Genomic DNA, 27,350 nt, shown 5'->3' with positions numbered 1-27,350 from the left:
CCTGGTCTGCCACAATAGATATAGGATGATTGTGTCTGTGAGTGTGTGTCCTCTGAGGCAGAGATCAGTTCTTGTTTCGCTCTAGGTCTGTGTATGAGGAAGTAGATTTGAACGCTGTGGATGTTGAAGTCTTCTTGGTGTCTCTCTGACTGACTGTGTGTGCTGGAGACTTCCTGACTGTGATGGCTGTGCTGTGAGGGTCTAGTGTGGGATTACCGACACACACACACATACTCTGGACTTTGGACAGCTGAGGCAGGACCGCAGGAAGAGAGAAGCACACACAACGCTGGCACGATGGTAACACACCTCACACTCATTTAGACTGATGCGGACTCTCACTAGGGCTTGTATATTCTCTACAGCTATATGCTGAGTTTTCCTCTCTCACAGACTTACTGAAAACACGGCCTTATATGTTAAGTTGAGGTCACTTGACACAGCTGTACAGTGAAGTCTCACATTCTACCCTGAAGCTGGCACTTTGAAGCCTGGCAACTGCTGACTTAGAACAGATGTTGAAGCACAGTGATGTTCAATGGTGTCTGACTGAGATTTAAACCTGTTCCATTCTTACACAATGAATGGAAGAGGGCATAAAGTGAAATGGTAAAGATATGTCAAGATGATGAAAGGAAAATAGATAACTTCTATGTTCTATCGCTCTTTTCAACAACTATCATACAAAAGAAGCTGCAAAACAGGGGGTAGTGGACGTTAAGTAGTAGAGAATGTAACTCCTTAAATGGAGAAGATGGTTTCCTTTCCTCCTTTGACTGACAAGCCCTGCTCGTGTCCACCTAGGTTTTAGTGAGCATTCCTACACTAGAGGGATAGATATATCCTCACATTTCAGTAAGAGTGTGTGCTATTCATAACCAGAGATTGGTTTCTCATGACTTTAAACACGACATGAGAGAAAAAGTACAAGATCAAAAACATTCAAAACTGTCCTATCAAATGTGAAAAGGAGCAGTAGATGTGTCTATTGTTCCTGAGGAGCTGGGTAAGGTCTAACCGCAGGGGTGTAAGGAGGGACTGCAGCAGAGGCGTGTTGTAAAGTCGAGAGGGTTTTGCAAGATGCAGTGGCGAGGCGTTAGAGGGGAAGTGCAGCAGCCCTGGCAGAGAGACAGATGGGCCTTTGGTTTCTATCGCAATACTTCCTCCTCACACTCCCAAGCACAGATCCTGCCCCTAAATCGCAATACTTCCTCCTCACACTACCAAGCACAGATCCTGCCCCTAAATCACAATACTTCCTCCTCACACTACCAAGCACAGATCCTGCCCCTAAATCGCAATGCTTCCTCCTCACACTACCAAGCACAGATCCTGCCCCTAAATCGCAATACTTCCTCCTCACACTACTAAGCACAGATCCTGCCCCCAAATCACAATACTTCCTCCTCACACTCCCAAGCACAGAACCTGCCCCTAAATCACAATACTTCCTCCTCACACTCCCAAGCACAGATCCTGCCCATAAATCACAATACTTCCTCCTCACACTACTAAGCACAGATCCTGCCCCCAAATCACAATACTTCCTCCTCACACTCCCAAGCACAGATCCTGCCCCTAAATCGCAATACTTCCTCCTCACACTACTAAGCACAGATCCTGCCCCCAAATCACAATACTTCCTCCTCACACTCCCAAGCACAGAACCTGCCCCTAAATCACAATACTTCCTCCTCACACTCTCAAGCACAGATCCTGCCCATAAATCACAATACTTCCTCCTCACACTCCCAAGCACAGATCCTGCCCATAAATCACAATACTTCCTCCTCACACTCCCAAGCACAGATCCTGCCCCTAAATCACAATACTTCCTCCTCACACTACCAAGCACAGATCCTGCCCCTAAATCACAATACTTCCTCCTCACACTCCAAAGCACAGATCCTGCCCCTAAATCACAATACTTACTCCTCACACTCCCAAGCACAGATCCTGCCCCTAAATCGCAATACTTCCTCCTCACACTACCAAGCACAGATCCTGCCCCCAAATCACAATACTTCCTCCTCACACTCCCAAGCACAGATCCTGCCCCTAAATCACAATACTTCCTCCTCACACTCCCAAGCACAGATCCTGCCCATAAATCACAATACTTCCTCCTCACACTCCCAAGCACAGATCCTGCCCCTAAATCACAATACTTCCTCCTCACACTACCAAGCACAGATCCTGCCCCTAAATCACAATACTTCCTCCTCACACTACCAAGCACAGATCCTGCCCCTAAATCACAATACTTCCTCCTCACACTCCCAAGCACAGATCCTGCCCCTAAATCACAATACTTCCTCCTCACACTACCAAGCACAGATCCTGCCCCTAAATCGCAATACTTCCTCCTCACACTCCCAAGCACAGATCCTGCCCCTAAATCACAATACTTCCTCCTCACACTACCAAGCACAGATCCTGCCCCTAAATCACAATACTTCCTCCTCACACTACCAAGCACAGATCCTGCCCCTAAATCACAATACTTCCTCCTCACACTCCCAAGCACAGATCCTGCCCCTAAATCACAATACTTCCTCCTCACACTACCAAGCACAGATCCTGCCCCTAAATCGCAATACTTCCTCCTCACACTACCAAGCACAGATCCTGCCCCTAAATCGCAATACTTCCTCCTCACACTACCAAGCACAGATCCGGCCCCTAAATCACAATACTTCCTCCTCACACTACCAAGCACAGATCCTGCCCCTAAATCACAATACTTCCTCCTCACACTCCCAAGCACAGATCCTGCCCCTAAATCACAATACTTCCTCCTCACACTCCCAAGCACAGATCCTGCCCCTAAATCACAATACTTCCTCCTCACACTACCAAGCACAGATCCTGCCCCTAAATCGCAATACTTCCTCCTCACACTACCAAGCACAGATCCTGCCCCTAAATCACAATACTTCCTCCTCACACTACCAAGCACAGATCCGGCCCCTAAATCACAATACTTCCTCCTCACACTACCAAGCACAGATCTGGCCCCTAAATCACAATACTTCCTCCTCACACTACCAAGCACAGATCCTGCCCCTAAATCACAATACTTCCTCCTCACACTACCAAGCACAGATCCGGCCCCTAAATCACAATACTTCCTCCTCACACTACCAAGCACAGATCCTGCCCCTAAATCACAATACTTCCTCCTCATACTACCAAGCACAGATCCGGCCCCTAACTGGATGCCCAAACACAACAGATTTTTGAAGATAACGTAATTAGCCAAATTTACTAAGTTTTCATTGTTGGATTTATTTTTGATGCCTTGTCTTTCTCTGCGACAGGCGACAGGCTGACAGTAGTGACAGGGATGATGAATATAATACAGTAGTAGCACAAAGCATCTCTCAGGTCTAACACTGCACAGTAGAAAGTGAGCCATTTTTTAACTTATCACTTCATCAAAAATCACATCAGAAATTAGCTATTTTAAGCTTTTGGCTTTTGTCCACCATGTCCACCATTTTATCAGCACATCCTCAGACTTGTGGTTATGACTATGGTACCACCTAATGTTAGGTAAAGAGCTGAGATACTGTAGATCAATTGAAACTTTTTTCTCTGCCTCTGTCTAACCTAATCACTGTCTTATTGTCGCTGACTTATTTGAGTGTTTTGTACAGTTTAAATATCAAACAAATGGATAATCTGATTTTGTATGTAAAAACAAGGTGAGAGGGAGAGAGAGAGAGAGAGAGAGGGAGAGTGTGAGAGAGAGGGAGAGTGTGAGCGAGAGAGGGAGAGTGAGAGAGAGAGAGAGAGAGAGAGAGAGAGAGAGAGAGAGAGGGAGAGAGGGAGAGTGTGAGAGAGGGAGAGTGTGAGGGAGAGGGAGAGTGTGAGAGAGGGAGAGAGAGAGGGAGAGAGAGGGAGAGAGGGAGAGTGAGAGAGATAGGGAGAGTGTGAGAGAGGGAGAGGGACAGAGAGGGGAGAGAGAGGGAGAGTATGAGAGAGAGATGGAGAGAGAGGGAGAGTATGAGAGAGAGATGGAGAGAGAGAGGGAGAGTATGAGAGAGAGATGGAGAGAGAGGGAGAGAGAGATGGAGAGTGTGAGAGAGAGATGGAGAGAGAGAGAGAGGGAGAGAGAGAGAGAGTATGAGAGAGAGATGGAGAGAGAGAGGGAGAGTGTAAGAGAGAGAGAGGGAGAGTATGAGAGAGAGATGGAGAGAGAGAGAGGGAGAGAGAGGGAGAGTATGAGAGAGAGATGGAGAGAGAGAGGGAGAGTGTGAGAGAGAGATGGAGAGAGAGAGAGAGGGAGAGTATGAGAGAGAGATGGAGAGAGAGAGAGGGAGAGTATGAGAGAGGGAGAGGGAGAGTATGAGAGAGAGATGGAGAGAGAGAGATGGAGAGAGGGAGAGTGTGAGAGAGAGAGAGGGAGAGTATGAGAGAGAGATGGAGAGAGAGAGAGGGAGAGTGTGAGAGAGAGAGATGGAGAGAGAGAGGGAGAGAGAGGGAGAGATGGAGAGAGAGATGGAGAGTGTGAGAGAGAGAGAGTGTGAGAGAGGGAGAGGGAGAGAGAGAGTGAGAGAGAGAGGGAGAGTGTGAGAGAGGGAGAGAGAGGGAGAGTATGAGAGAGAGATGGAAAGAGAGAGGGCGAGAGAGGGAGAGAGAGAGGGAGAGTGTGAGAGAGGGAGAGAGAGGGAGAGTATGAGAGAGAGATGGAGAGAGAGAGGGAGAGAGAGAGAGGGAGAGTATGAGAGAGAGATGGAGAGAGAGAGAGAGATGGAGAGAGAGAGAGAGATGGAGAGAGAGAGAGAAAGAGAGATGGAGAGAGGGAGAGTGTGAGAGAGGGAGAGAGAGGGAGAGTGTGAGAGAGAGAGAGGGAGAGAGTGTGAGAGAGGGAGAGAGAGGGAGAGTGTGAGAGAGAGAGAGATGGAGAGAGAGGGAGAGAGAGAGGGAGAGTGTGAGAGAGAGAGATGGAGAGAGAGGGAGAGAGAGAGGGAGAGTGTTAGAGAGAGAGAGCGACAGCAAGAAGAATAAAAAATTGCGCAGTCAGAACTCTGGTTTTACCCGGCTGTTTTCGAGCCGAGCAGATTATTTATGGATTTGTTGTGATATGTGTGACAAACAAACAGCCTTATAAATCAGGTTGTTCACATGAAAAGTTGGAATGAATCTTTACAACAGAGCTATTCCATTACCGCCCTTGAGGACTGAAGTACTGCTGGTTTTCTTACAGTATCTACTGTACATGGTATCTTACTGATAATTGAATATCATTGATTAATTGGACAGAGAGTTGACTGACTCATTTTGGTTGAAATATACAGATGTATTAAAACGTTCTCCTCCAAAGTTATCATCAGCTGGTTAAACTCAGATCACAGTAACCATGTTAGACCTCCTTTCAGGTTCCACCACACATCAAATCAAACTGGTGTTGGGAACCCAAACAAGGCCAGGACCATGTCATACAGTGTAATACAACATCTTTGGCCAAACCTGGGCCACCTCAACTGTGGTCAGGAAGCTCTCTGCACTACGTGGTGACAGTGATCATCATATCAAGGGCATGGGTTGAGTGTAGAACATGTAAAGGTAGTCCTTTAATTGACCATTACTTTACAATGCACCAGATTCATTTTGAGTAAAGAAATCCCCAAACCATGGCCCAAGGGTGTACTTTAAACTGAGTGCCCTCCCATTCCACAGACTCCTATAGGTAGCATCTATATTCAACAGATACCATAACTAATGGTTATCACTCTGGCAGATTAAAGTGGGAAGCAGTAGTTTACAGAGATGGCCAAACCGGCATACGGCTTACCTCATCTACTGCTCGTTGCCTGGTAACTGTCCTCAGCTTCTTGAACTGATAACCACAGTTAGTCACATTCTTAATGACAGGGTTACACACAGAGATACCCTGCTGCTGAGACACTTCTCTCTGATGTCTGCTGGTGCCTTCCAATTACAGTAGGCCCATGCTTCCTCTGGTTTTCTATACCCTGTCTTCTGTTGTAGATACCCTCTCAGAATACCTCATATTCAGTAAGAACTAGGTTCTCTACAGACCTACCTCTGCTTTTCTCTGTCTCAATTCCAAATAAAATGATGTGCATTCCCTAACCCTAACCGTGCTCTCCTGCAGGGCAGTAAGTACCACTGGCAGAGTCAGAATGTCAAGCAGAGCGGTGTGGACGACATGGTGCTGCTGTCCAAGATCAGCGAAGACGCCATTGTGGAAAACTTGAAGAAGAGATTCATGGATGACTTCATCTTTGTATCCTGTTGGATTGATTGTTAGAGAGTTCCTGTACCACTTCTCACAAAAACAAATTTTTCTGTGAAGAGATGGGTATTTTACTGTTTCTGTTCTTGTTTCTTTAAATGTCTCTTCAGTGAAAGCTAAAAATAGGAGGGGAAGTACACTGTGAAAACATGACCTGCCCCCACACACACTCTATCAGACGGATATATATAGGCACACGTACACGCACACACACATGCACACAAACAAAACATCTTACAAAGGAATTTATACCATGTAGATAGATTTCAGATTAAACATCATTGTGGTCATATCACTGACCAATAGCATACATGTAGGTCCTTCCAGTCTGTGTCACATGTGACCATAGATGATACTCCTATTGACACGTTAGCAACAACACAATAACAACAACACAATAACAACAACACAATAACAAACATACCATTCTTGCCTCAGTCATCCCCCTAGCACACATTTTCACACAGCAGACACACATCTATGTCTGCAATAGTAGGACTGCACTGTTCCTCTTTTAAATTCACTGTGTGACTCAACAGCAAACTTCCCTATTTGTAGGACACTTTTTACTGGGCATTAGGCATGTACGTCCTACTTTGTGTTTAAAAATATATTTTTATGATTATCCAGTCTGGATGAAACTAGGGTTTGGGATATTTTTCTTTTTGGAAGGTTGATATCATCATAAAAAATGTCCCTGTGATTGTTTCAATATTACATGATTTCACCAGAAACACCCTCCCTATTCCTTGACAGTCATGTGCAGACCTATATTGGCTCTGTGTTGATATCAGTGAACCCTTTCAAACAGATGCCCTATTTCACTGACCGGGAAATTGAACTCTACCAAGGGGCTGTGAGTAAACCATCCTATTCTTCAATGTTTACTTTGGCCTTAATATGCCCATTCATTTCCTTATTTACCTTAGTAGCTGTACACTGAACAGCAATATAAATGCAACACGCAATAGTTTCTAAGATTCACTGAGGTACAGTTCATGTGAGGAAATCAGTCAATTCAAATAAATTCATTAGGCCCTAATCTATGGATTTCACATGACTGGGAATACAGATATGCATCTGTTGATGACAGATACCTTAAAAAAAGAAGTAGGGGCGTTGATCAGAAAACCAGTTAGTATCTGGTGTGACCCCCATTTGCCTCATGAAGCGCAACACAATCTACTTCACATAGAGTTCATCAGGCTGTTGATTGTGGCCTGTGGAATGTTGTCCCACTCCTCTTCAATGGCTGTGTGAAGTTACTGGAACACGCCGTTGTACACGTAGATCCAGAGCATCCCAAACATGCTCAATGGGTGACAGGTCTGGTGAGTATGCAGGAAGAACAAGGACATTTTCAGCTTTGTGGAATTGTGTACAGATCCTTGCAATATGGGGCCGTGCATTATCATGCCGAAACATGAGTTGACGACTGCGGAGGAATGGCACGACAATGGGTCTCAGGATCTCATCACAGTATCTTTGTGCATTCAAATTGCCATCGATAAAATGCAATTGTGTTCGTTGTCCGTAATTTATGTCTGCCCATACCATAACCCCACCGCCACCATGGGGCACTCTGTTCACAACGTTGACATCAGCAAACCGCTCGCCCACACAATGCCATACACGTGGTCTGCGATTGTGAGGCCGATTGGAGGTACTGCCAAGTTCTCTAAAACAACGTTGGAGGCAGCTCATGGTAAAGAAATTAATATTACATTTTCTAGCTACAGCTCTGGTGTACATTCCTGCAGTCAGCATGCCAATTGCACGCTCCCTCAAAACTTAAGAAATCTGTGGCATTGTGGTGTGTGACAAAACTGCACATTTTAGAGTGGCCTTTTATTGTCACCAGCACAAGCTGCATCTGCGTAATGATCATGCTGTTTAATCAGCTTCTTGATATGCCACACCTTTCAGGTGGGTGAATTATCTTGGCAAAGTATAAATACTCACTAACAGAGATGTAAACAAATTTGTGCACAACATTTGAGAGAAATAAGCTTTTTGTGCGTATGGAACATTTCTGGGATTTTTTTTTCAGCTCAGGAAACATGACCAACACTTTACATGTTCCGTTTATATTTTTTTCAGTGTACATTTAACTCCCACTCTTTTGCTCTTTTCTCTCTCATTTCTTCTCTCTCTCCCTCTCTCTCTCACTGTCTCACTGTCTCTCTTTCTCTCTCTCTCTCTCTCTCTCTCTCTCTCTCTCTCTCTCTCTCTCTCTCTCTCTCTCTCTCTCTCTCTCACTGTCTCTCTTTCTCTCTCTCTCCCTCTCTCTCTCTCTCTCTCTCTCTCTCTCTCTCTCTCTCTCTCTCTCTCTCTCTCTCTCTCTCTCTCTCTCACTGTCTCTCTTTCTCTCTCTCTCCCTCTCTCTCTCTCTCTCTCTCTCTCTCTCTCTCTCTCTCCCTCCCTCTCTCTTGCTGTCTCTCTCTCTCTCTCCCTCCCTCTCTCTCGCTGTCTCTCTCTCTCTCTCTCTCTCTCTCCCTCTCTCTCTCTCTCTCTCGCTCTCCCTCCCTCTCTCTCGCTGTCTCTCTCTCTCTCCCTCTCTCTCTCTCTCTCTCTCTCTCTCTCCCTCCCTCTCTCTCGCTGTCTCTCTCTCTCTCTCTCTCTCTCGCTCTCCCTCCCTCTCTCTCGCTCTCCCTCTCTCTCTCTCTCTCTCTCTCTCTCTCTATCTCTTCCTTTCCATCTCTCTACCTGTAAAGGCCCAGTATGAAAACCCTCCCCACATCTACGCCCTGACTGATAACATGTACAGGAACATGATGATTGATCAGGAGAACCAGTGTGTTATTATCAGGTGTGTCTTCTGGAAGGCAGGATGTAGGCCTAGTGCTTCTCTGTGCCTCTGTCTTACACACCTTAGGCCGATGTTTCCCAACCCTGGTCCCCCAGGACCCCCAGCAGTACACAGTTTCATTGTAGCCCTTGACAAACACACCTCATTCAACTCATTGAGGGCTTGATGATTAGTTGACAAGTTGAATCAGGTCTGCTTGTCCATGGTTACAATAAAAATGTGTGCTGTTGGGGGTACTGGAGGACCAGGGTTGGGAAACACTGCCTTAGGCCTTCTCATGTGTGTCATTCCACCCAAGCTCACTGAGGCCAACTTTCACTGCTTTTCTCAAAACTACCAAATAATCAGTGTTTCATTTCCTTTATACCAAAGAATCAGTGAACTACCAAAGAATCAGTGAACTACCAAAGAATCAGTGAACTACCAAAGAATTAGTGAACTACCAAAGAATCAGTGAACTACCAAAGAATCAGTGAACTACCAAAGAATCAGTGAACTACCAAAGAATCAGTGAACTACCAAAGAATCAGTGTTTCATTTCCTTTATACCAAAAATGTAACTGTGAATTGCATGTGCAGACATAGTTAACCTTTCCAAAATGTTTCACACAAAGTATTTGACATTGCCTCTAATATGTCTGTGTGTTATGTGTGTGTTGTGCCAGCGGGGAGAGTGGAGCTGGGAAGACTGTGGCTGCCAAGTACATTATGGGTTACATCTCCAAAGTATCAGGAGGAGGTGATAAAGTGCAGGTATTAGCATATTACCATTCATAAAACAACTATTAACATTATTACCATTCATAAAACAACTATTAACATCATTACCATTCATAAAACAACTATTAACATCATTGCCATTCATAAAACAACTATTAACATCATTACCATTCATAAAACAACTATTAACATCATTGCCATTCATAAAACAACTATTAACATCATTGCCATTCATAAAACAACTATTAACATCATTACCATTCATAAAACAACTATTAACATCATTACCATTCATAAAACAACTATTAACATCATTACCATTCATAAAACAACTATTAACATCATTACCATTCATAAAACAAATATTAACATCATTACCATTCATAAAACAAATATTAACATTGCAATTGCTAATGACTGTGATGGAGACTCTGAAGTGCTGTGTTGTGATGTTTCTCCGTATGTTGTTCTCAGCATGTGAAGGACATCATCCTCCAGTCCAATCCTCTACTGGAGGCCTTCGGCAATGCCAAGACTGTCCGCAACAACAACTCCAGCCGCTTTGTGAGTGATACGTACAGCAATCAGCCTTCCCTTTCCCATTATTTCTCTTTCTATCCTCCTCATCTTGTACTTCCTTCTCTTTTCCAGACACTGGGTGTGGCCTATGAAAGCAAGACTGATACTGTAAACTTTTCATTTCTGCAACTATTTCCCCGGAACTCTAACGGGTCTGTTAGTCACCGGCTACCTATTCTTATAGCCAATACACTGTGAGGTTGTTGTTTTTCCTGTGCTCTACCAGAGATGATCTGGATTCTGCAGACTATATAACCACAGAAGCAGTATGCAATAGTCACCTTTCAACCTCTCCCCTTTCTCTACTGCTGTAACCCTGAGAAGTTATTGTCAGTTCCTAGCCACATCCACATGCAACAGAGCAGGCTTTGTAAATGAGTGCCTGTCACCTCTGGGGTTTCCTGCCTCTGAGGTGCTGTGCTGTGCGTACTGCAGGCCTCTATTACGGAAGAGCAACACAATGAGATCAAAGAGCTTGAGAATCTCGAACTGAGGTGAAATCCTGGGTGGGGTTAACAGCTGTCTAGTAAAGTAATGTAACCAAAAATGTACCCATCAGTGGTTGTCTTAAAAGGAAAATCCACTCAAAAACTATATTTTGATGTTGTTTTCGTTAGTCTACTGTTGATACAGTCTTGTGTTTTGCATGTCAGCAATCAAGCAGTGTTTTGCATGTCAGATGCCAGGTTCTTAAGATATTGGACTTTCAAGAAGCAAAGTGTCACCGGCCTCATCATCATGATGATGCAAAATGCACGAATGAAAAACTAATGGAAAAAATACGAAAATATCGATTTTCCCTTTAAAGGCTAAATATCCTTCCTACACGTTTATGTTATTTACATACAAATATCTTTTTAGGGAGTTAACCACAGATTGTGTCACTGCTCTGATGCTCTCATTTTCCCAGTCCATACTAGGGCTATATCCCCTCTCCAAACCACAACCCTCAAGTCATAACGATGAACCATGTCTAACTTGAGTTATATGTTTTTTTGTGGGTGGGTTCTGATCTAACAGGGTAAGTACTTTGAGATTCAGTTTAGCAGAGGAGGAGAGCCGGACGGTGGTAAAATCTCCAACTTCCTCCTTGAGAAGTCGAGGGTGGTGAGCCAGAACGAGAACGAGAGGAACTTCCACGTCTACTACCAGGTCAGTCAGGCCCTGAGCTAGGCCAGCACTAACACAGCTAACCACAATGACTCTCTCACTACCCATCTTTAGGGGAGATGTCCCCCTCCTATTGGCCTTTCGTACAACTGTTGCACAATGTGAATGACCTTCTCACCCTTGAGCACATTAACGGTTCTGTGGTATTTCATAACTGGGTGTAAATTGTTGATGTGTAATTAATGTTCATTCAGTTGTATTTACCTGAACTGTTGTATTTAGCTAATAGAGGGAGCCAACCCCCAGCAGAAAGAAGCCCTGGGCATCATGACTCCAGACTACTACTACTACCTGAACCAGTCAGGGACATACAAAGTGGACGGAACCAACGACAGCAAGGACTTTCAGGAGACAATGGTACTTTACTCCATCAGGGATTAAAACATATAGTACACTTTATTCACAGAAGCACTGGGAGCAAAATGACCATTCCGGTTTACACTACCGGTCAAAAGTTTGGGATCACTTAAAAATGTCCTTGTTTTCCATGAAAACATACATAGTAAACATAGTAAAGACGTTGACAAAGTTATAAATAATGATTTTTAATTTAAATAATACTTGTGTCCTTCAACCTTTGCTTCGTCAAAGAATCCTCCATTTGCAGCAATTACAGCCTTGCAGACCTTTGGCATTCTAGTTGACAATTTGTTGAGGTAATCTGAAGAGATGTCACCCCATGCTTCCTGAAGCACCTCCCACAAGTTGGATTGACTTGATGGGCAGTTCTTACGTATCATACGGTCAAGCTGCTCCCACAGCAGCTCAATAGGGTTGAGATCCGGTGACTGTGCTGGCCACTCCATTATAGACCGAATACCAGCTGACTGCTTCTTCCCTAAATAGTTATTGCATAGTTTGGAGCTGTGCTTTGGGTCATTGTCCTGTTGTAGGAGGAAATTGTCTCCAATTAAGCACCATCCACAGGGTATGGCATGGCGATGCAAAATGGAGTGATAGCCTTCCTTCTTCAAGATCCCTTTTACCCTGTACAAATCTCCCACTTTACCACCATCAAAGCACCCCCAGACCATCACATTGCCTCCACCATGCTAGACAGATGGCATCAAGCACTGCGTCTCACGAATGTTCTTCTTTGTGATCCGAACACCTCAAACTTAGATTCACCTGTCCGTAACACTTTTTTCCAATCTTCCTCTGTCCAGTGTCTGTGTTCTTTTGTCCATCTCAATCTTGTATTTCTATTGGCCAATATGAGATATGGGTTTTTCTTTGCAACTCTGCCTAGAAGGCCAGCATCCCGGAGTCGCCTCTTCACTGTTGACGTTAAGACTGGTGTTTTGCGGGTACTATTTAATGAAGCTGCCAGTTGAGGATTTGTCTGTTTCTCAAACTAGACACTCTAATGTACTTGTCCTCTTGCTCAGTTGTGCACCGGGGCCTCTGATAGGTGAGAATTGTCTGTTAATTGAATGATTAGAATATTCCGCCCTGAAACATATAATTGTATGGAATTGATTACAATGTATAAAATCATAATCAATAAATGTGTAGTCCTAGTCAGAATTAGGGTAAAACATGTCTTTATGGTATTTTAAACACAGACTGTCTAAGCTTGGTGCCGACCTGACTAGAGATTTGGGAGAGAACAGGGAGTACGTCTCAAGGACAAGGTCACTATCTCTGTCGGTTGAGTAGTGAGACAGACTGTGTGTGCGTAGCAGGACATGTGTGTGCGTCTGTTCGTGTGCATGTGTGTGTGGGTAATGTGTGTATGTGCACCTGTTTGTGTGTGTGTGTGTGCGCATGGCTGTGTGAATGTGTGGGCGTGAGAAGTCAGTATAAAATGAATTGTTTTGTATTCTTGACTTCAGAACGTTCCGTGAATAAACCTTTTTGACTATTTTAGCTGGGCCTCCGTCTGTTTCAATCAACCAGGATCTTACAAATTCTGGTTTGCAGACTGAGGGTAATATCATTAAATTGGGTGATGTACCTGGAGAACGTAATTCTCTTATCAGCCTCCCGCTCCTCTTTCTATTCTGGTTAGTGCCAGTTTGCGCTGTTCTGTGAAGGGAGTAGTACACAGTGTTGTACGAGATCTTCAGTTGTTTCTTGCCAATTTATCGCATGGAATAGCCTTCATTTCTCTGGCTAGACTGCAAACTCTCCTTCCATACTCATATCAAACATCTCCAATCTAAAATCAAATCTAGAATCGGCTTTCTATTTCGCAACAAAGCCTCCTTCACTCACGCCGCCAAACCCTAGTAAAACTGACTATCCTACCGATCCTCGACTTCGGCGATGTCATCTACAAAATAGCTTCCAATACTCTACTCAGCAAACTGGATGCAGTTTATCACAGTGCCATCTGTTTTGTTACTAAAGCACCTTATACCACCCACCACTGCGACCTGTATGCTCTAGTCGGCTGGCCCTCGCTACGTATTCGTCGCCAGATCCACTGGCTCCAGGTCATCTACAAGTCCATGCTAGGTAAAGCTCCGCCTTATCTCAGTTCACTGGTCACAATGGCAACACCCACCCGTAGCACACGCTCCAGCAGGTGTATCTCACTGAACATCCCTAAAGCCAACACCTCATTTGGCCCCCTTTCCTTCCAGTTTTCTGCTGCCTGTGACTGGAACAAATTGCAAAAATCGCTTAAGTTGGAGACTTTTATCGCCCTCACCAACTTTAAACATCTGCTATCTGAGCAGCTAACCGATCGCTGCAGCTGTACATAGTCCATCGGTAAATAGCCCACCCAATTCAAATACCTCATCCCCATACTGTTTTTATTTATTTACTTTTCTGCTCTTTTGCACACCAGTATCTCTACCTGCACATGACCATCTGATAGTTTATCACTCTGCTAAATTGTAATTATTTGCCTACCTCCTCATGCCTTTTGCACACAATGTATATAGACTCTTTCTTTTTTTCTACTGTGTTATTGACTTGTTTATTGTTTACTCCATGTGTAACTCTGTGTTGTTATCTGTTCACACTGCTATGCTTTATCTTGGCCAGGTCGCAGTTGTAAATTAGAACTTGTTCTCAACTAGCCTACCTGGTTAAATAAAGGTGAAATAAAAAATAAATAAAAAATGTAAAACTATTTTACGCTACTGCTACTCTCTGTCCATCATATATGCATAGTCACTTTAACCATATCTACATGTACATTCTACCTCAATCAGCCTGACTAACCGGTGTCTGTATGTAGCCTCACTACTTTTATAGCCTCGCAACTGTTTTTCACTGTCTTTTTACTGTTGTTTTTATTTATTTACTTACCTATTGTTCACCTAATACCTTTTTTGCACTATTGGTTAGAGCCTGTAAGTAAGCATTTCACTGTAAGGTATTGTTGTATTCGGCACACGTGACAAATAAACTTTGATTTGATTTGACTTGATTTGACTAATCAACTAGTATAAAGAAGGCCAGTTTTATTGCTTCTTTAATCAGAACAACAGCTTTTAGCTATGCAAACATAATTGAAAAAGGGTTTTCCAATGATCAATTTGCCTTTTAAAATTATAAACATGGATTAGCTAACACAAAGTGCCATTGGAACACAGGAGTGATGGTTGCTCTTCAACCACTGTGATTATTATTATTTGACCCTGCTGGCCATCTATGAACATTTGAACATCTTGGCCATGTTTTGTTATAATCTCTCACTGGCCACCCCTCATAGCCTGGTTCCTCTCTAGGTTTCTTCCTAGGTTCTGGCCTTTCTATGGAGTTTTTCCTAGCCACTGTGCTTCTACACCTGTATTGCTTGCTGTTTGGGTTTTAAGGCTGGGTTTCTGTACAGCAGATGTAAGACGGGCTTTATAAATACATTTGATTTGATTTGATTTGCTGATCATGGGCCTCTGTATGCCTATGTAGATATACGCCTGTCAGCAACGGAGCTACCACACCCGTTGCTGACAGGTGTATAAAATCGAGCACACAGCCATGCAATCTCCATAGACAAACATTGGGGTGGCAGGTAGCCTAGTAGTTTGAGCGTTAGACCAGTAACTGATAGGTTGCTGGATCGAATCCCTGAGCTGACAAGGTAAAAATGTGTTGTCCTGTCCCTGAACAAGGCAGTTAAACCACTGTTCCCTGGTAGGCTGTCATTGTAAAATAAGAATTTGTTCTTAACTGACTTGCCTGGTTAAATAAAAAAATATTAATTTAAAAATCAGCTGTTTCCAGCTACAATTGTTATTTGCACTCTATTTATGATCAATTTGATGTTATTTTAATGGACAAAAACAAAAAACAAGGACATTTCTAAGTGACCCCAAACTTTTGAACGATAGTGTATATTCGTAACACAGGCTTATAATTTGCTAAATATACTGTTCTGCTGCGTATTCTTCCATCATATTCCCTCAGTCCCAATTCTAGATGTTGTTGTGTGTTGTCTGGAACAGGAGTAATGCCTCTCTGTTGTATTTTGTCCACAGGAAGCCATGCATGTGATTGGGATCCCAGTGGCCCACCAGGCTCAGGCGCTGCAGATCATAGCAGGAATCCTGCACCTTGGAAACATCAGCTTCATAGAGGCAGGCAACTATGGCAAGGTGGAGAGCACTGACTGTGAGTGGGAGACATGAGAATGCGCAAACATGCATAATACATTTGTAAATGTCCCCAGTGAAGATGGAAAAAAACATTGGAGACATTGGGGATAGTAGCTCAAGCAATTTGCCATTATGTAGACAAATGTATATATTTGTCATGTGTTGTGTTATGTTCTGTTTGTATTTTCTCCCTCCCAGTGCTTGCCTTCCCTGCCTATCTGCTGGGCGTTGACCCAACACGTCTGCAAGACAAACTGACCAGCAGAAAGATGGACTCGAAGTGGGGTGGAAAGTCTGAATCCATCGATGTGACTCTTAACCAGGAACAAGCCACCTACACCCGCGACGCCCTGGCTAAGGCCCTTTACACACGGCTCTTTGACTACCTGGTGGAGGTTAGGGACATCTACTATAAACTGCAATGATACACACAGAGACATAAATACAGTAACGACACGTCCGTTTCATACTAACTAATTATCCCCCTACCAGGCCATAAACAAAGCCATACAGAAACCTCATGAAGAATACAGCATCGGCGTTCTTGACATATATGGCTTTGAGATATTCCAGGTAAATCAAATATTAAATCAATAGAAATGTACATCTCTGATGGGATAACGAGGCAAAACACAGGTATGATGATAATATGCTGTAACATTGTCTCTAACCTGGATGTGTTCCTCTGACAGAGGAATGGGTTTGAGCAATTCTGCATCAACTTTGTCAACGAGAAGCTACAGCAGATATTTATTGAGTTGACACTGAAGGCTGAACAGGTACAAACCACTCTCAAACATCAACACTTTTCATTTCTTTAAGAGGTGTCTTGGATGTTGTTTAATAGTTATATTGGCATTGTCTATCTCCCTGTGTTTCTCCCAGGAAGAGTATGTTCAGGAAGGCATCAAGTGGACACCAATTGAGTATTTCAACAACAAGGTTGTCTGTGACCTCATTGAGAATAAGTTGGTAAGCTCAGAATTATACAATATCTCCTCAACTGTGTCTACAGTCACATCCAAAATTATTGGCACCCTTAATAAAGATGAGCAAAAAAGACTATCAAATACAGTACCAGTCAAAGTTTGGTCAACCCCACTCATTCAAGGGTTTTTCTTTATTTTTCCTATTTTCTACATTGTAGAATAATAGAGAAGACATCAAAACTATGAAATAGCACACACGGAATCATGTAGTATCAAAAAAAAAGTTCAACAAATCAAAATATCTTTTATATTTGAGATTCTTCAAAGTTGCCACCCTTTGCTTTTATGACAGTTTTGCACACTCTTGGCATTCTCTTAACCAGATTCACCTGGAATGCTTTTCCAACAGTCTTGAAGGAGTTCCCACATATGCTCAGCATTCTTTTGCTGCTTTTCTTTCACTCTGCGGTTCAACTCATCCCAAACCATCTCAATTGGGTTGAGGTCAGGTCATCTGATGCAGCATTCCATCACTCTCCTTCTTGGTCAAATAGCCCTTATACAGCCTGGAGGTGTGGTGGGTCATTGTCCTGTTGAAAAACAAATGATAGTCCCACTAAGCACAAACTAGATGGGATGGCATATCGTTGCAGAATGCTGTGGAAGCCATGCTGGTTAAGTGTGCCTTGAATTCTAAATAAATCATAGATAGTGTCACCAGTAAAGCACCCCCACACCATCACACCACCTCTTCCATGCTTCACAGTGGGAACCACACATGTGGAACCACACATCATCATCCGTTCACCTACTCCGCGTCTCACAAAGACACAGCGGTTGGAACCAAAAATCTCAAATTTGGACTCATCAGACCAAAGGACAGATTTCCACCCGTCTAATGTCCATCGCTTGTGTTTCTTTGCCCAAGCAAGTCTCTTATTATTATTGTTGCCCTTTAGAAGTGGTTTCATTGTAACAATTCGACCATGAAGGCCTGATTCACGCAGTCTCCTCTGAACAGTTGATGTTGAGATGTCTGTTACTTGAACACTGTGAAGCATTTATTTGGGCTGCAATCTGAGGTGTAGTTAACTCTAATGAACTTATCCTCTGCAGCGTAGGTAACTCTGGGTCTTCCTTTCCTGTGGCGGTCCTCATGAGAGCCAGTTTCATCATAGCGCTTGATGGTTTTTGTGACTGCAGTTGAAAAAACTTTAAAAGTTCTTGAAATGTTCCATATTGACTGATCTTCATGTCTTAAAGTAATGATGGACGACCGTTTCTCTTTGCTTATTTGAGCTGTTCTTGCCATAATATAGACTTGGTCTTTTACCAAATAGGGCTATCTTCTGTATACCACCCCTACCTTGTCACAACACAACTGATTGGCTCAAATGCATTAAGAAGGAAATACATTTTTACAAGGCACACCTGTTAATTGAAATGCATTCCAGTTGACTACCTCATGAAGCTGGTTGAGAGAATGCCAATAATGTGCAAAGCTGTCATCAAGGCAAAGAGTAGCTACTTTGAAGAATTTCAAATATAAAATATATTTGTATTTGTTTTACACTTTTTTGGTTACTACATAATTCCAAAAGTGTTATTTCATAGTTTTGATATCTTCACTATTATTCTACAATGTAGAACATAATAAAAATAAAGAAAAACCCTTGAATGAGTAGGTGTGTCCAAACTTTTGACTGGTACTGTAAATAATGATTTTATACTAATAAATGCTCAAATAAAAATATTTAGTTTAACAAGTGATACAAACATTTTTAAAAAGATAGGTGTCAACATTTTTGTTTTCAATACTTTGTGCAAACCTCCCCTTTACGCGGATGTAGCCTTTTCCTATAATATTTTATGAGATTGAAGATCACATTGGGGGGGATCTTAGACCATTCCTCCACACAGAATATTTCCAGATCCTTGATATCTTTCGGTCTGTGCTTATGGACTGGCCTTTTCAATATAAACCACAGGTTTTCAATGGGGTTCAAGTCCATAGACTGAGATGGCCATTGCGAAATGTTGATTTTATGTTCAATTAACAACTTCTTCGTGGATTTTGATGTTGCTTGGGTGCATTGTCTTGCTGGAAGGTCAAGTTTAAGGTTCCTGGCAGAGGCAACCAGGTTTTTGGCTAAAATGTCCTGGTACTTGGTAGAGTTCATGATCCCCATAACATCAAAGATCCACCAGCATATTTTACAGTAGGTATGAGGTTATTTACTGCATATGCATCCTTCTATCAAGACCAAACACCACTGGTGTGTGTGTCAAAGAGCTCTATTTTCGTCTCATCTGACCATAGCACCCGGTTTCAATCCAATTAGCCTATTGGCATGGAGGTGTCGTCTACTGTAGATTTGGAGACTTGGTGACCCCAGGATCTGAAACACAACCAAAACAAACAGCAAATGCATCCAAAAAGTTTGTAGAGTAGGAATATGGGAAAACAACAGCACTATTGTCACTGTCCCAATACTTTTGGAGCTCACCGTAGCTCAGTATTTGTATTATTTATATTATACAGTCTTTTTTGCTAAACTTTATCAATGGTGCCAATCAATTTGGATGTGTCTGTATATTCTATTAGTGGCTACCACTCTAAATGTCTAACAATCCCTCCCCTCCAGAACCCGCCAGGCATCATGAGTGTGCTGGATGATGTGTGTGCCACCATGCATGCCAAGGGTGAGGGGGCAGACGGCACCCTGCTCCAGAAGCTCTCGGCGGCGGTGGGCACACACGAACACTTCAACAGCTGGAACTCGGGCTTCGTCATCCACCACTATGCAGGCAAGGTGAGTACCAGGAGAAGACAAGAGTTTTAAACTCAAAACTGATTTAAGTAAACACTCCATGTGGGTAGACATATGGGTAAGGTGTGAAGGTTGCTGTGAATTTTAAGACTTACACATAATGTATTATCTGTCACCTCAGGTCTCCTACGAAATAAACGGCTTCTGTGAGAGAAACCGGGATGTGCTTTTTACTGACCTTATTGAACTCATGCAGAGCAGCGAACAGTATGTATTCCTCTATCTTTACCTGAACTGACACATCCCAGTAAGCAAAATGACGTTGAAAGACATCTTTTAGACCTCTTTTCCAGACTTGGATGTCAGGTTCATTTTATGTGCTGAACGAATGGTGAAAATGCATATTTTCTTCACGTCGATAATACACATTCTCTGGACGTTGAAAATACGTACAGTATTTTCCTGATGTTGAAATCAGGTGCATTTTAGGTGCTGAATGAAAGGTGAAAATATGTATTTTCCGGACGTCAAAAATACATATTATACAGACATTGAAAATACGTATTTTTTTCGGTCATTGATTCTATGGCCAAATTTCTCAATGACATAAACATTATATCACAATAATAATTTTTCAAGCCTCTTAATATAGGAAAGAGGAGCCAACTGAAGAGTGCAACAGAATATTTATTATTGCTCCCTAGTGATGGGACGATTGATACCGGAGCTCCGGCACTCCGATGCAGTTTTCGAAGCACTTCTGTTTCGACACAACGTAGCGATGCTTGTAACAAAGTAACTACACCACCTGACGATGACGTTCCAAGCTTCAGATGTTACACTACCATCTGACAGGTGTCGGAACTCAGAACTGAAGGTGCTGACCTTTGCTGGAAGCTTTTAGTTTTTATCTAGCTAGATATTTCATATTTGTGTTGTTTGCTCTATAACCTATTCGTTTATACGCCACCGTGATATACAATAAGGCCGTAACAACAAAAAGACAACAGTCACACAGTGGCCGAATAAATTCAACTGCACATACATTTGTTTAATCACAAAACCGGACAGCAACATCTGTCCGGTGAAGTCCACAAAGCAAGTATTGCATTAACAGACAGTTACTGTATATTGCCTGTAGTACTGTCAAGCAAGTTAATGTTTTGAACAGTTTACTAAACAACTACTGATTTAGAACCACAGAGTTAAATGAAATGCATTGAAAACTAATTTAAAGATAACAAAAACAATGTAGTCCCAATCAATGTTGCAAAATATCATGTGGCTGTCCATGGTACTGATTTCTGTGTGTGCGTGCTTGCTCGCGCAAGTGAAAAACAAAAAATTGAATCCCAATGCCATCCTCCTCTCTTTCATGACTCTGCCATTCAGTACACTTTTAGTTTTTGTTTTCATAGGCTACCTAGTTCAAATGCTTGCAAGCCTAACTTAATGTGAAAAGCAATTCAATATGATCCTCCATCTTGTCCCCACAGTGCCTTCATCCGCAGCCTCTTCCCTGAAAACCTCAACACAGACAAGAAGAGCAGGCCCACCACTGCTAGCTGTAAGATCAAGGTAACAGTCCCCACTCTACTACTGTACCAGAACTATGGTTCAGTGGCTGAGTGTAACAGCACTCCCAAAGATTTCAGCTTATCAGTACGTGGTGGTACATCCATCCCTTATGTTCTCTCTGCAGAAACAAGCCAATGATCTGGTGAACACGTTGATGAAGTGCACCCCCCACTATATCCGATGTATCAAACCCAACGAGACTAAGAGACCCAAGGACTGGGAAGAGAGTCGGTGTGTCCCTATAACACCCCCTAACAGACATCATATACAATAGCAGATTATTTAGGGATTTCAGAAGAATTCAGGTGCTATAATTCTCTAGTTTGGAACATTCAAACATAGGTGATATTGAACCTGTGTGTGTGTGTGTGTGTGTGTGTGTGTGTGTGTGTGTGTGTGTGTGTGTGTGTGTGTGTGTGTTTAGGGCGAAGCATCAGGTGGAGTACCTTGGGCTGCGGGAGAATATCCGTGTACGTCGAGCCGGCTACGCCTACCGCAGAGTCTTCAATAAGTTCCTACAGAGGTGAGTCTTACTTACTCTTAGGTGTGTGTCCTTCAGTGTCTGCTGGGTGTCGTTCAGTGTCTGCTGGGTGTCCTCTCAGTGTGTGTGGGGGGATGGAGAGTCTACTGTATGCTCTACCCAGTACCTGACTCACTGTGTTTGGCCTACAGGTACGCCATCCTGACGGCAGAGACGTGGCCGTGCTGGCGGGGGGGAGAGCAGCAGGGGGTCCTGCATCTCCTCCGCTCTGTCAACATGGACACAGACCAGTACCAGATGGGACGCTCCAAGGTCTTTGTCAAGGCCCCAGAGTCGGTAGGGGCCCATATACTGTAGTTCTCCCTGGGAAAAGTGCTGTTTCATTCATCTCAATGGGACCTCCCGGGTTTAAGGGTGAATAAATTAAGTGTATTAAAAGGTGTGCAGAAAATAGTTTATTTGATCTAAGCATTCCCTCTTCCCTCCGTCTCCTCTAGCTCTTCCTATTGGAGGAGATGCGGGAGAGGAAATTCGACACGTTTGCCAGGACCATCCAGAAGGCCTGGAGGAAGTACATCGCCAGGCGGAAATATGAACAGATGAGGGAAGATGGTGAGTGTGTCAATGATCCTGGTGTCACGTTCCTCATAAGGAGCAGACCAAGATGCAGCGTGGTATGTTTCCATCCTTTATTTTGGAATAGAAAACTTCAAAGAACAAAACAACAAAGCGAACAAATGAAACGTGAAGCTATAATAATGCTCACAATACATAGACAAGATCCCACAAAGTACAATGGGGAAATGGCTACCTAAATATGATCCCCAATCAGAGACAACGATAAACAGCTGCCTCTGATTGGGAACCATACCAGGCCAACATAGATATACAATTCACCTAGATAACCCACCCTTAATCACACCCCGACCTAACCAACATAGAAAATAAACAGCTCTCTATGGTCAGGGTGTGACACCTGGAGAAGTGTGGGGATGGAACAAGAAAGAAAAATGATTATACATAAATCAATTTGGATATACAGCAATGAATATGCCCTCAGAGGGTCTTAACGTTCCCAGGAACTCTCTCTCCCATGTTGTCCCCAGCTTCAGACATCCTGTATAACTCTAAGGAGCGGAGGAGGAACAGCATCAACAGGAACTTTGTAGGAGACTATCTGGGACTGGAGCAGAGACCTGAGCTCAGACAGTTCCTGGCCAAGAGAGAGCGAGTCGACTTCGCAGACTCTGTCAACAAGTTTGACCGCAGGTTCAAGGTGAGCATACCACTTCCTCCACCACAGAGTGGTGAGGAAAACCGAGCCAACGCCGGAGTTAACAGCACAGCATGGGGTTGACTTCTTACTTCTTCCATTTATACCCACTCACTCTCTTCCATTATCTCTCTCTCCAGTCCATCAAGAGGGACCTCATTCTGTCTCCCAAAGGCATCTACCTCATAGGCAGAGAGAAGGTGAAGAAGGGGCCAGAGAAGGGACAGATAAAGGAGGTGTTAAAAAGGAAGCTGGAGTTTGAGAGTATCCACTCAATCTCTCTCAGGTAAAGCTTTTTTCTCACTGCTGAAGTTAGATCAGCATGTAACAGTGCAGTGTGATGTCATCTCCAGGCAGTGTTAATGGGAGTTTTTGTGGTTAGTGTGGTTAATGATTAAACAGGAACTGATAACACAGGATCTTTTTAAACTCTGCATTGTGCAATTATATCACCCGCCTGTGTGGGTATGACACTTCTTCTACCAATGCCAATCCCGTAAAACTCTAAATGTATATATTTCTCCCTCTCCCTGTAGTATGAGACAGGATGATTTCTTCATCGTGCATGAGACTCAGTATGATAGTCTGCTAGAGTCCAACTTCAAGACTGAGTTCCTAAGCTTGCTCTGTAAGCGCTATGAAGAGGTGACCAAGAACAAGCTGTCTCTCTCCTTTAATGACAGGTAGGACTACACACATGATGGATAGCGAAATCCTTGCTGTATGACTTCATGGTTTAGTGGATTGGATTAACTTTGGATAAAAGCATCTAGTAAAATCATCCGCCGTTGTGGTTCTCTGTAGGCTGGAGTTCCGGGTGAAGAAGGAGGGCTGGGGAGGAGGGGGCACCCGTGTTGTGGTGTTCCAGAGGGGACAGGGGGACCTGGCAGAGATCAAACCAACTGGAAAGACCCTCACCATCACGGTGGGAGATGGCCTGCCCAAGACCTCCAGTGAGTAACAGGAAGAGAGAGAAGCACATGCAGAAGGAGAAAAGAGAGAGACATACTGAAGATACAGATGGACGTGTATATCTATAGAATACTCAGGCTGACTTGATATATAACATATATTATTTTTCCTAATACGTCATCCTTTAAAACTCAACATGTTTATTTTGTCAGAGCCCACCAAGAAGGGAGCGCTACAGATCCGTGCAGGCGGCAGGAGTCAGCCTCCCAGTAGAGGTAAACTCATGAATCTGTTCAGACATGTTCCTACGTCATCGGCAACAATCACTGCATGAACATGGACTTGCAATCCTTACTACTGTGTACCACCACCATGATAATTATGTTGAATTATTAGTGTATGAATGGATGTACTGTATGTCTGTCTTGTGTTTACCTTGTATCTCTGTTCCTCTTCTTTGACTAGGGTCCCAGAATGGTGCACCCAGAGGTAGAGGTGCTCCACCGCCCCAGCAGCACACCTATAACGCCCAGAAACAGAACCGCCCCCCCAGCGCCGTCCTCCCCAAACTGGGCTCCCAGAATCCCAGACGAGGCCCGGCTCAGACTCAGACTCAACAGGGGAACCTGGACTTCCTCAACGTACCTGACCAGGGCGTGTCTGGGTGAGCTGAATAAACTGAGCATACATTGGGCATTCACAAAAATATACTATCTAAAGTAAAGGATAGAACTTGAGCTCTCATCTCTCTCCCAGTATATCTCATCCCTTTATACCTCTCTTCAGAATGCAGAGGAGGAGGAGTATCAGCAGCCAGCGGCCGCCCCCGGCCCCATCCAGCCGGTCCAAGGCCCAGCCCCGCCCAATGAGCCCACGTTGCCGGGCGTTGTACCAGTACGCTGGCCAGGACACTGATGAGCTCAGCTTCGACGCCAATGATGTCATCGACCTGCTCAATGAAGGTACACGTTGGGAATCAATAGAAGAGTACTCAATTGTTTATTTGTGAAAAAAGAAACTGTCCATTTGGAACAAAGGAAAGGGGAAGAAAGAGGAGACTAGAGCACCAACTGGGGTGTTTTACGCTTGGCACTAGTACACCACTGCTGTAATGTTTGGCACTAGTACACCACTGCTGTAATGTTTGGCACTAGTACACCACTGCTGTAATGTTTGGCACTAGTACACCACTGCTGTAATGTTTGGCACTAGTACACCACTGCTGTAATGCTTGGCACTAGTACACCACTGCTGTAATGCTTGGCACTAGTACACCGCTGCTGTAATGCTTGGCACTAGTACACCGCTGCTGTAATGCTTGGCACTAGTACACCACTGCCGTAATGCTTGGCACTAGTACACCACTGCTGTAATGCTTGGCACAGGTACACCACTGCCGTAATGCTTGGCACTAGTACACCACTGCCGTAATGCTTGGCACAGGTACACCACTGCTGTAATGCTTGGCACTAGAACACCACTGCTGTAATGCTTGGCACTAGTACACCACTGCTGTAATGCTTGGCACAGGTACACCACTGCTGTAATGCTTAGCACTAGTACACCACTGCTGTAATGCTTGGCACAGGTACACCACTGCTGTAATGCTTGGCAGTAGTACACCACTGCTGTAATGTTTGGCACAGGTACACCACTGCTGTAATGCTTGGCACAGGTACACCACTGCTGTAATGCTTGGCAGTAGTACACCATTGCTGTAATGCTTGGCACAGGTACACCACTGCTGTAATGCTTGGCAATAGTACACCACTGCTGTAATGCTTGGCACTAGAACAACACTGCTGTAATGCTTGGCACTAGTACACCATTGCTGTAATGCTTGGCACAGGTGCACCACTGCTGTAATGCTTGGCACTAGTACACCACTGCTGTAATGTTTGGCACTAGTACACCACTGCTGTAATGCTTGGCACTAGTACACCACTGCTGTAATGTTTGGCACTAGTACACCATTGCTGTAATGCTTGGCACTAGTACACCACTGCTGTAATGCGTGGCACTAGTACACCACTGCTGCAATGCTTGGCACTAGTACACCCCTGCTGTAATGCTTGGCACTAGTACACCACTGCTGTAATGCTTGGCACTAGTACACCACTGCTGTGATGCTTGGCACAGGTACACCACTGCTGTAATGCTTGGCAGTAGTACACCATTGCTGTAATGCTTGGCACAGGTACACCACTGCTGTAATGCTTGGCACTAGAACAACACTGCTGTAATGCTTGGCACTAGTACACCATTGCTGTAATGCTTGGCACAGGTACACCACTGCTGTAATGCTTGGCACTAGTACACCACTGCTGTAATGTTTGGCACTAGTACACCACTGCTGTAATGCTTGGCACTAGTACACCACTGCTGTAATGCTTGGCACTAGTACACCACTGCTGTAATGCTTGGCACTAGTAACCCACTGCTGTAATACTTGGCACTAGTACACCACTGCTGTAATGCTTGGCACTAGTACACCACTGCTGTAATGCTTGGCACTAGTACACCACTGCTGTAATGTTTGGCACTAGTACACCACTGCTGTAATGCTTGGCACTAGTACACCACTGCTGTAATGCTTGGCACTAGTACACCACTGCTGTAATGTTTGGCACCAGAACACCATTGCTGAAAGGTTACCTTTCCCTTGCAGATGCATCAGGCTGGTGGAGGGGCAGGTTTCGTGGCAAGGAGGGACTCTTCCCTGGGAACTATGTGGAGAAAATCTGATGACTGCCTGTTCTGTGCCCGAAAAGTTGTATGGCATAACGATCCACTGTAAAGCATTGGTGAATTGCATGTGAGCCAAACAGTAATATCTGATTCACAAGCGTTTCAACAGGATCGTCATGTTGACACCAGTGCTTTGTATTATCTGCACAACAATATCAGTACAGAGAAAGAAACATGTTGAAAAGCTATCTGAAACAGAAGACTGTGCCTTTTTTATTTTTCATTTATGTTATATTGTCAGCCATAACTGATTTAACTGGGCCTAATTCCAGTTTCACAAAGAGGACTTTGATGCAAAGCTTTGAGGTGCTAACGCAAAAGAAGATGCAATGATTTTATGCACATACATTTTTTTTTGTGATATCAAATGTAGGGCCATCAAGTGTCGATGTAAAATCCTCCCAAAAGTCCATATTTTCTATTCAAGTAAATACTACTCGTAAGCAACCAGTAGGAGGTACTGTTGCACCATTTCCATGTCTTCAACTCTTGCAAATGCTCTGAAAATAAAAGGTTGACTGATGTATGATAATATACATGAGTCTTTGGTGTTATAAGCTTC

At 43.7% G+C, this 27,350-nt stretch overlaps 1 protein-coding gene across 2 annotated transcripts; it reads left to right on the top strand.

Annotated features, from left to right (window-relative positions):
- The first annotated feature begins 73 nt into the window (after positions 1 to 73).
- On the top strand, positions 74 to 27,350 carry LOC139406580 (unconventional myosin-If-like). Of its 2 annotated transcripts, XM_071149317.1 has the most exons (28): positions 74 to 300; positions 6,125 to 6,256; positions 7,032 to 7,121; positions 8,980 to 9,074; positions 9,740 to 9,827; positions 10,269 to 10,358; positions 11,394 to 11,525; positions 11,766 to 11,900; positions 15,980 to 16,112; positions 16,295 to 16,491; positions 16,589 to 16,669; positions 16,789 to 16,875; positions 16,982 to 17,068; positions 19,671 to 19,838; positions 19,978 to 20,063; positions 21,293 to 21,374; positions 21,499 to 21,605; positions 21,799 to 21,897; positions 22,047 to 22,191; positions 22,353 to 22,467; positions 22,962 to 23,131; positions 23,269 to 23,414; positions 23,665 to 23,811; positions 23,933 to 24,081; positions 24,253 to 24,315; positions 24,506 to 24,704; positions 24,827 to 25,002; positions 26,709 to 27,350. In XM_071149317.1, the coding sequence occupies exons 1-28, from the start codon at positions 298 to 300 to the stop codon at positions 26,783 to 26,785; spliced, it is 3,279 nt and encodes a 1,092-aa protein (XP_071005418.1). In that variant the 5' UTR covers positions 74 to 297; the 3' UTR covers positions 26,786 to 27,350. The 2 variants fall into 2 exon arrangements, with proteins under 2 accessions (XP_071005418.1, XP_071005419.1); XM_071149318.1 differs by lacking the exons at positions 6,125 to 6,256; positions 7,032 to 7,121 and having other exon boundaries at positions 188 to 300; positions 26,709 to 27,022.

The sequence above is a fragment of the Oncorhynchus clarkii genome, chromosome 4 (assembly GCF_045791955.1).
Source record: "Oncorhynchus clarkii lewisi isolate Uvic-CL-2024 chromosome 4, UVic_Ocla_1.0, whole genome shotgun sequence".
NCBI classification, from domain to species: Eukaryota; Metazoa; Chordata; class Actinopteri; order Salmoniformes; family Salmonidae; genus Oncorhynchus; species Oncorhynchus clarkii.
The sequence above is the reverse complement of the archived record's forward strand: the minus strand, read 5'-3'. Positions and strand labels throughout refer to the sequence as shown.

Bases quoted from the DNA above. Each gene is read 5' to 3' on its own strand.
- LOC139406580 (XM_071149317.1), top strand. The intron at 21,898-22,046 runs GTGAGTCTTACT...TTTGGCCTACAG, and splicing joins TTCAATAAGTTCCTACAGAG to GTACGCCATCCTGACGGCAG. The intron at 24,316-24,505 runs GTAAACTCATGA...TTCTTTGACTAG, and splicing joins GAGTCAGCCTCCCAGTAGAG to GGTCCCAGAATGGTGCACCC.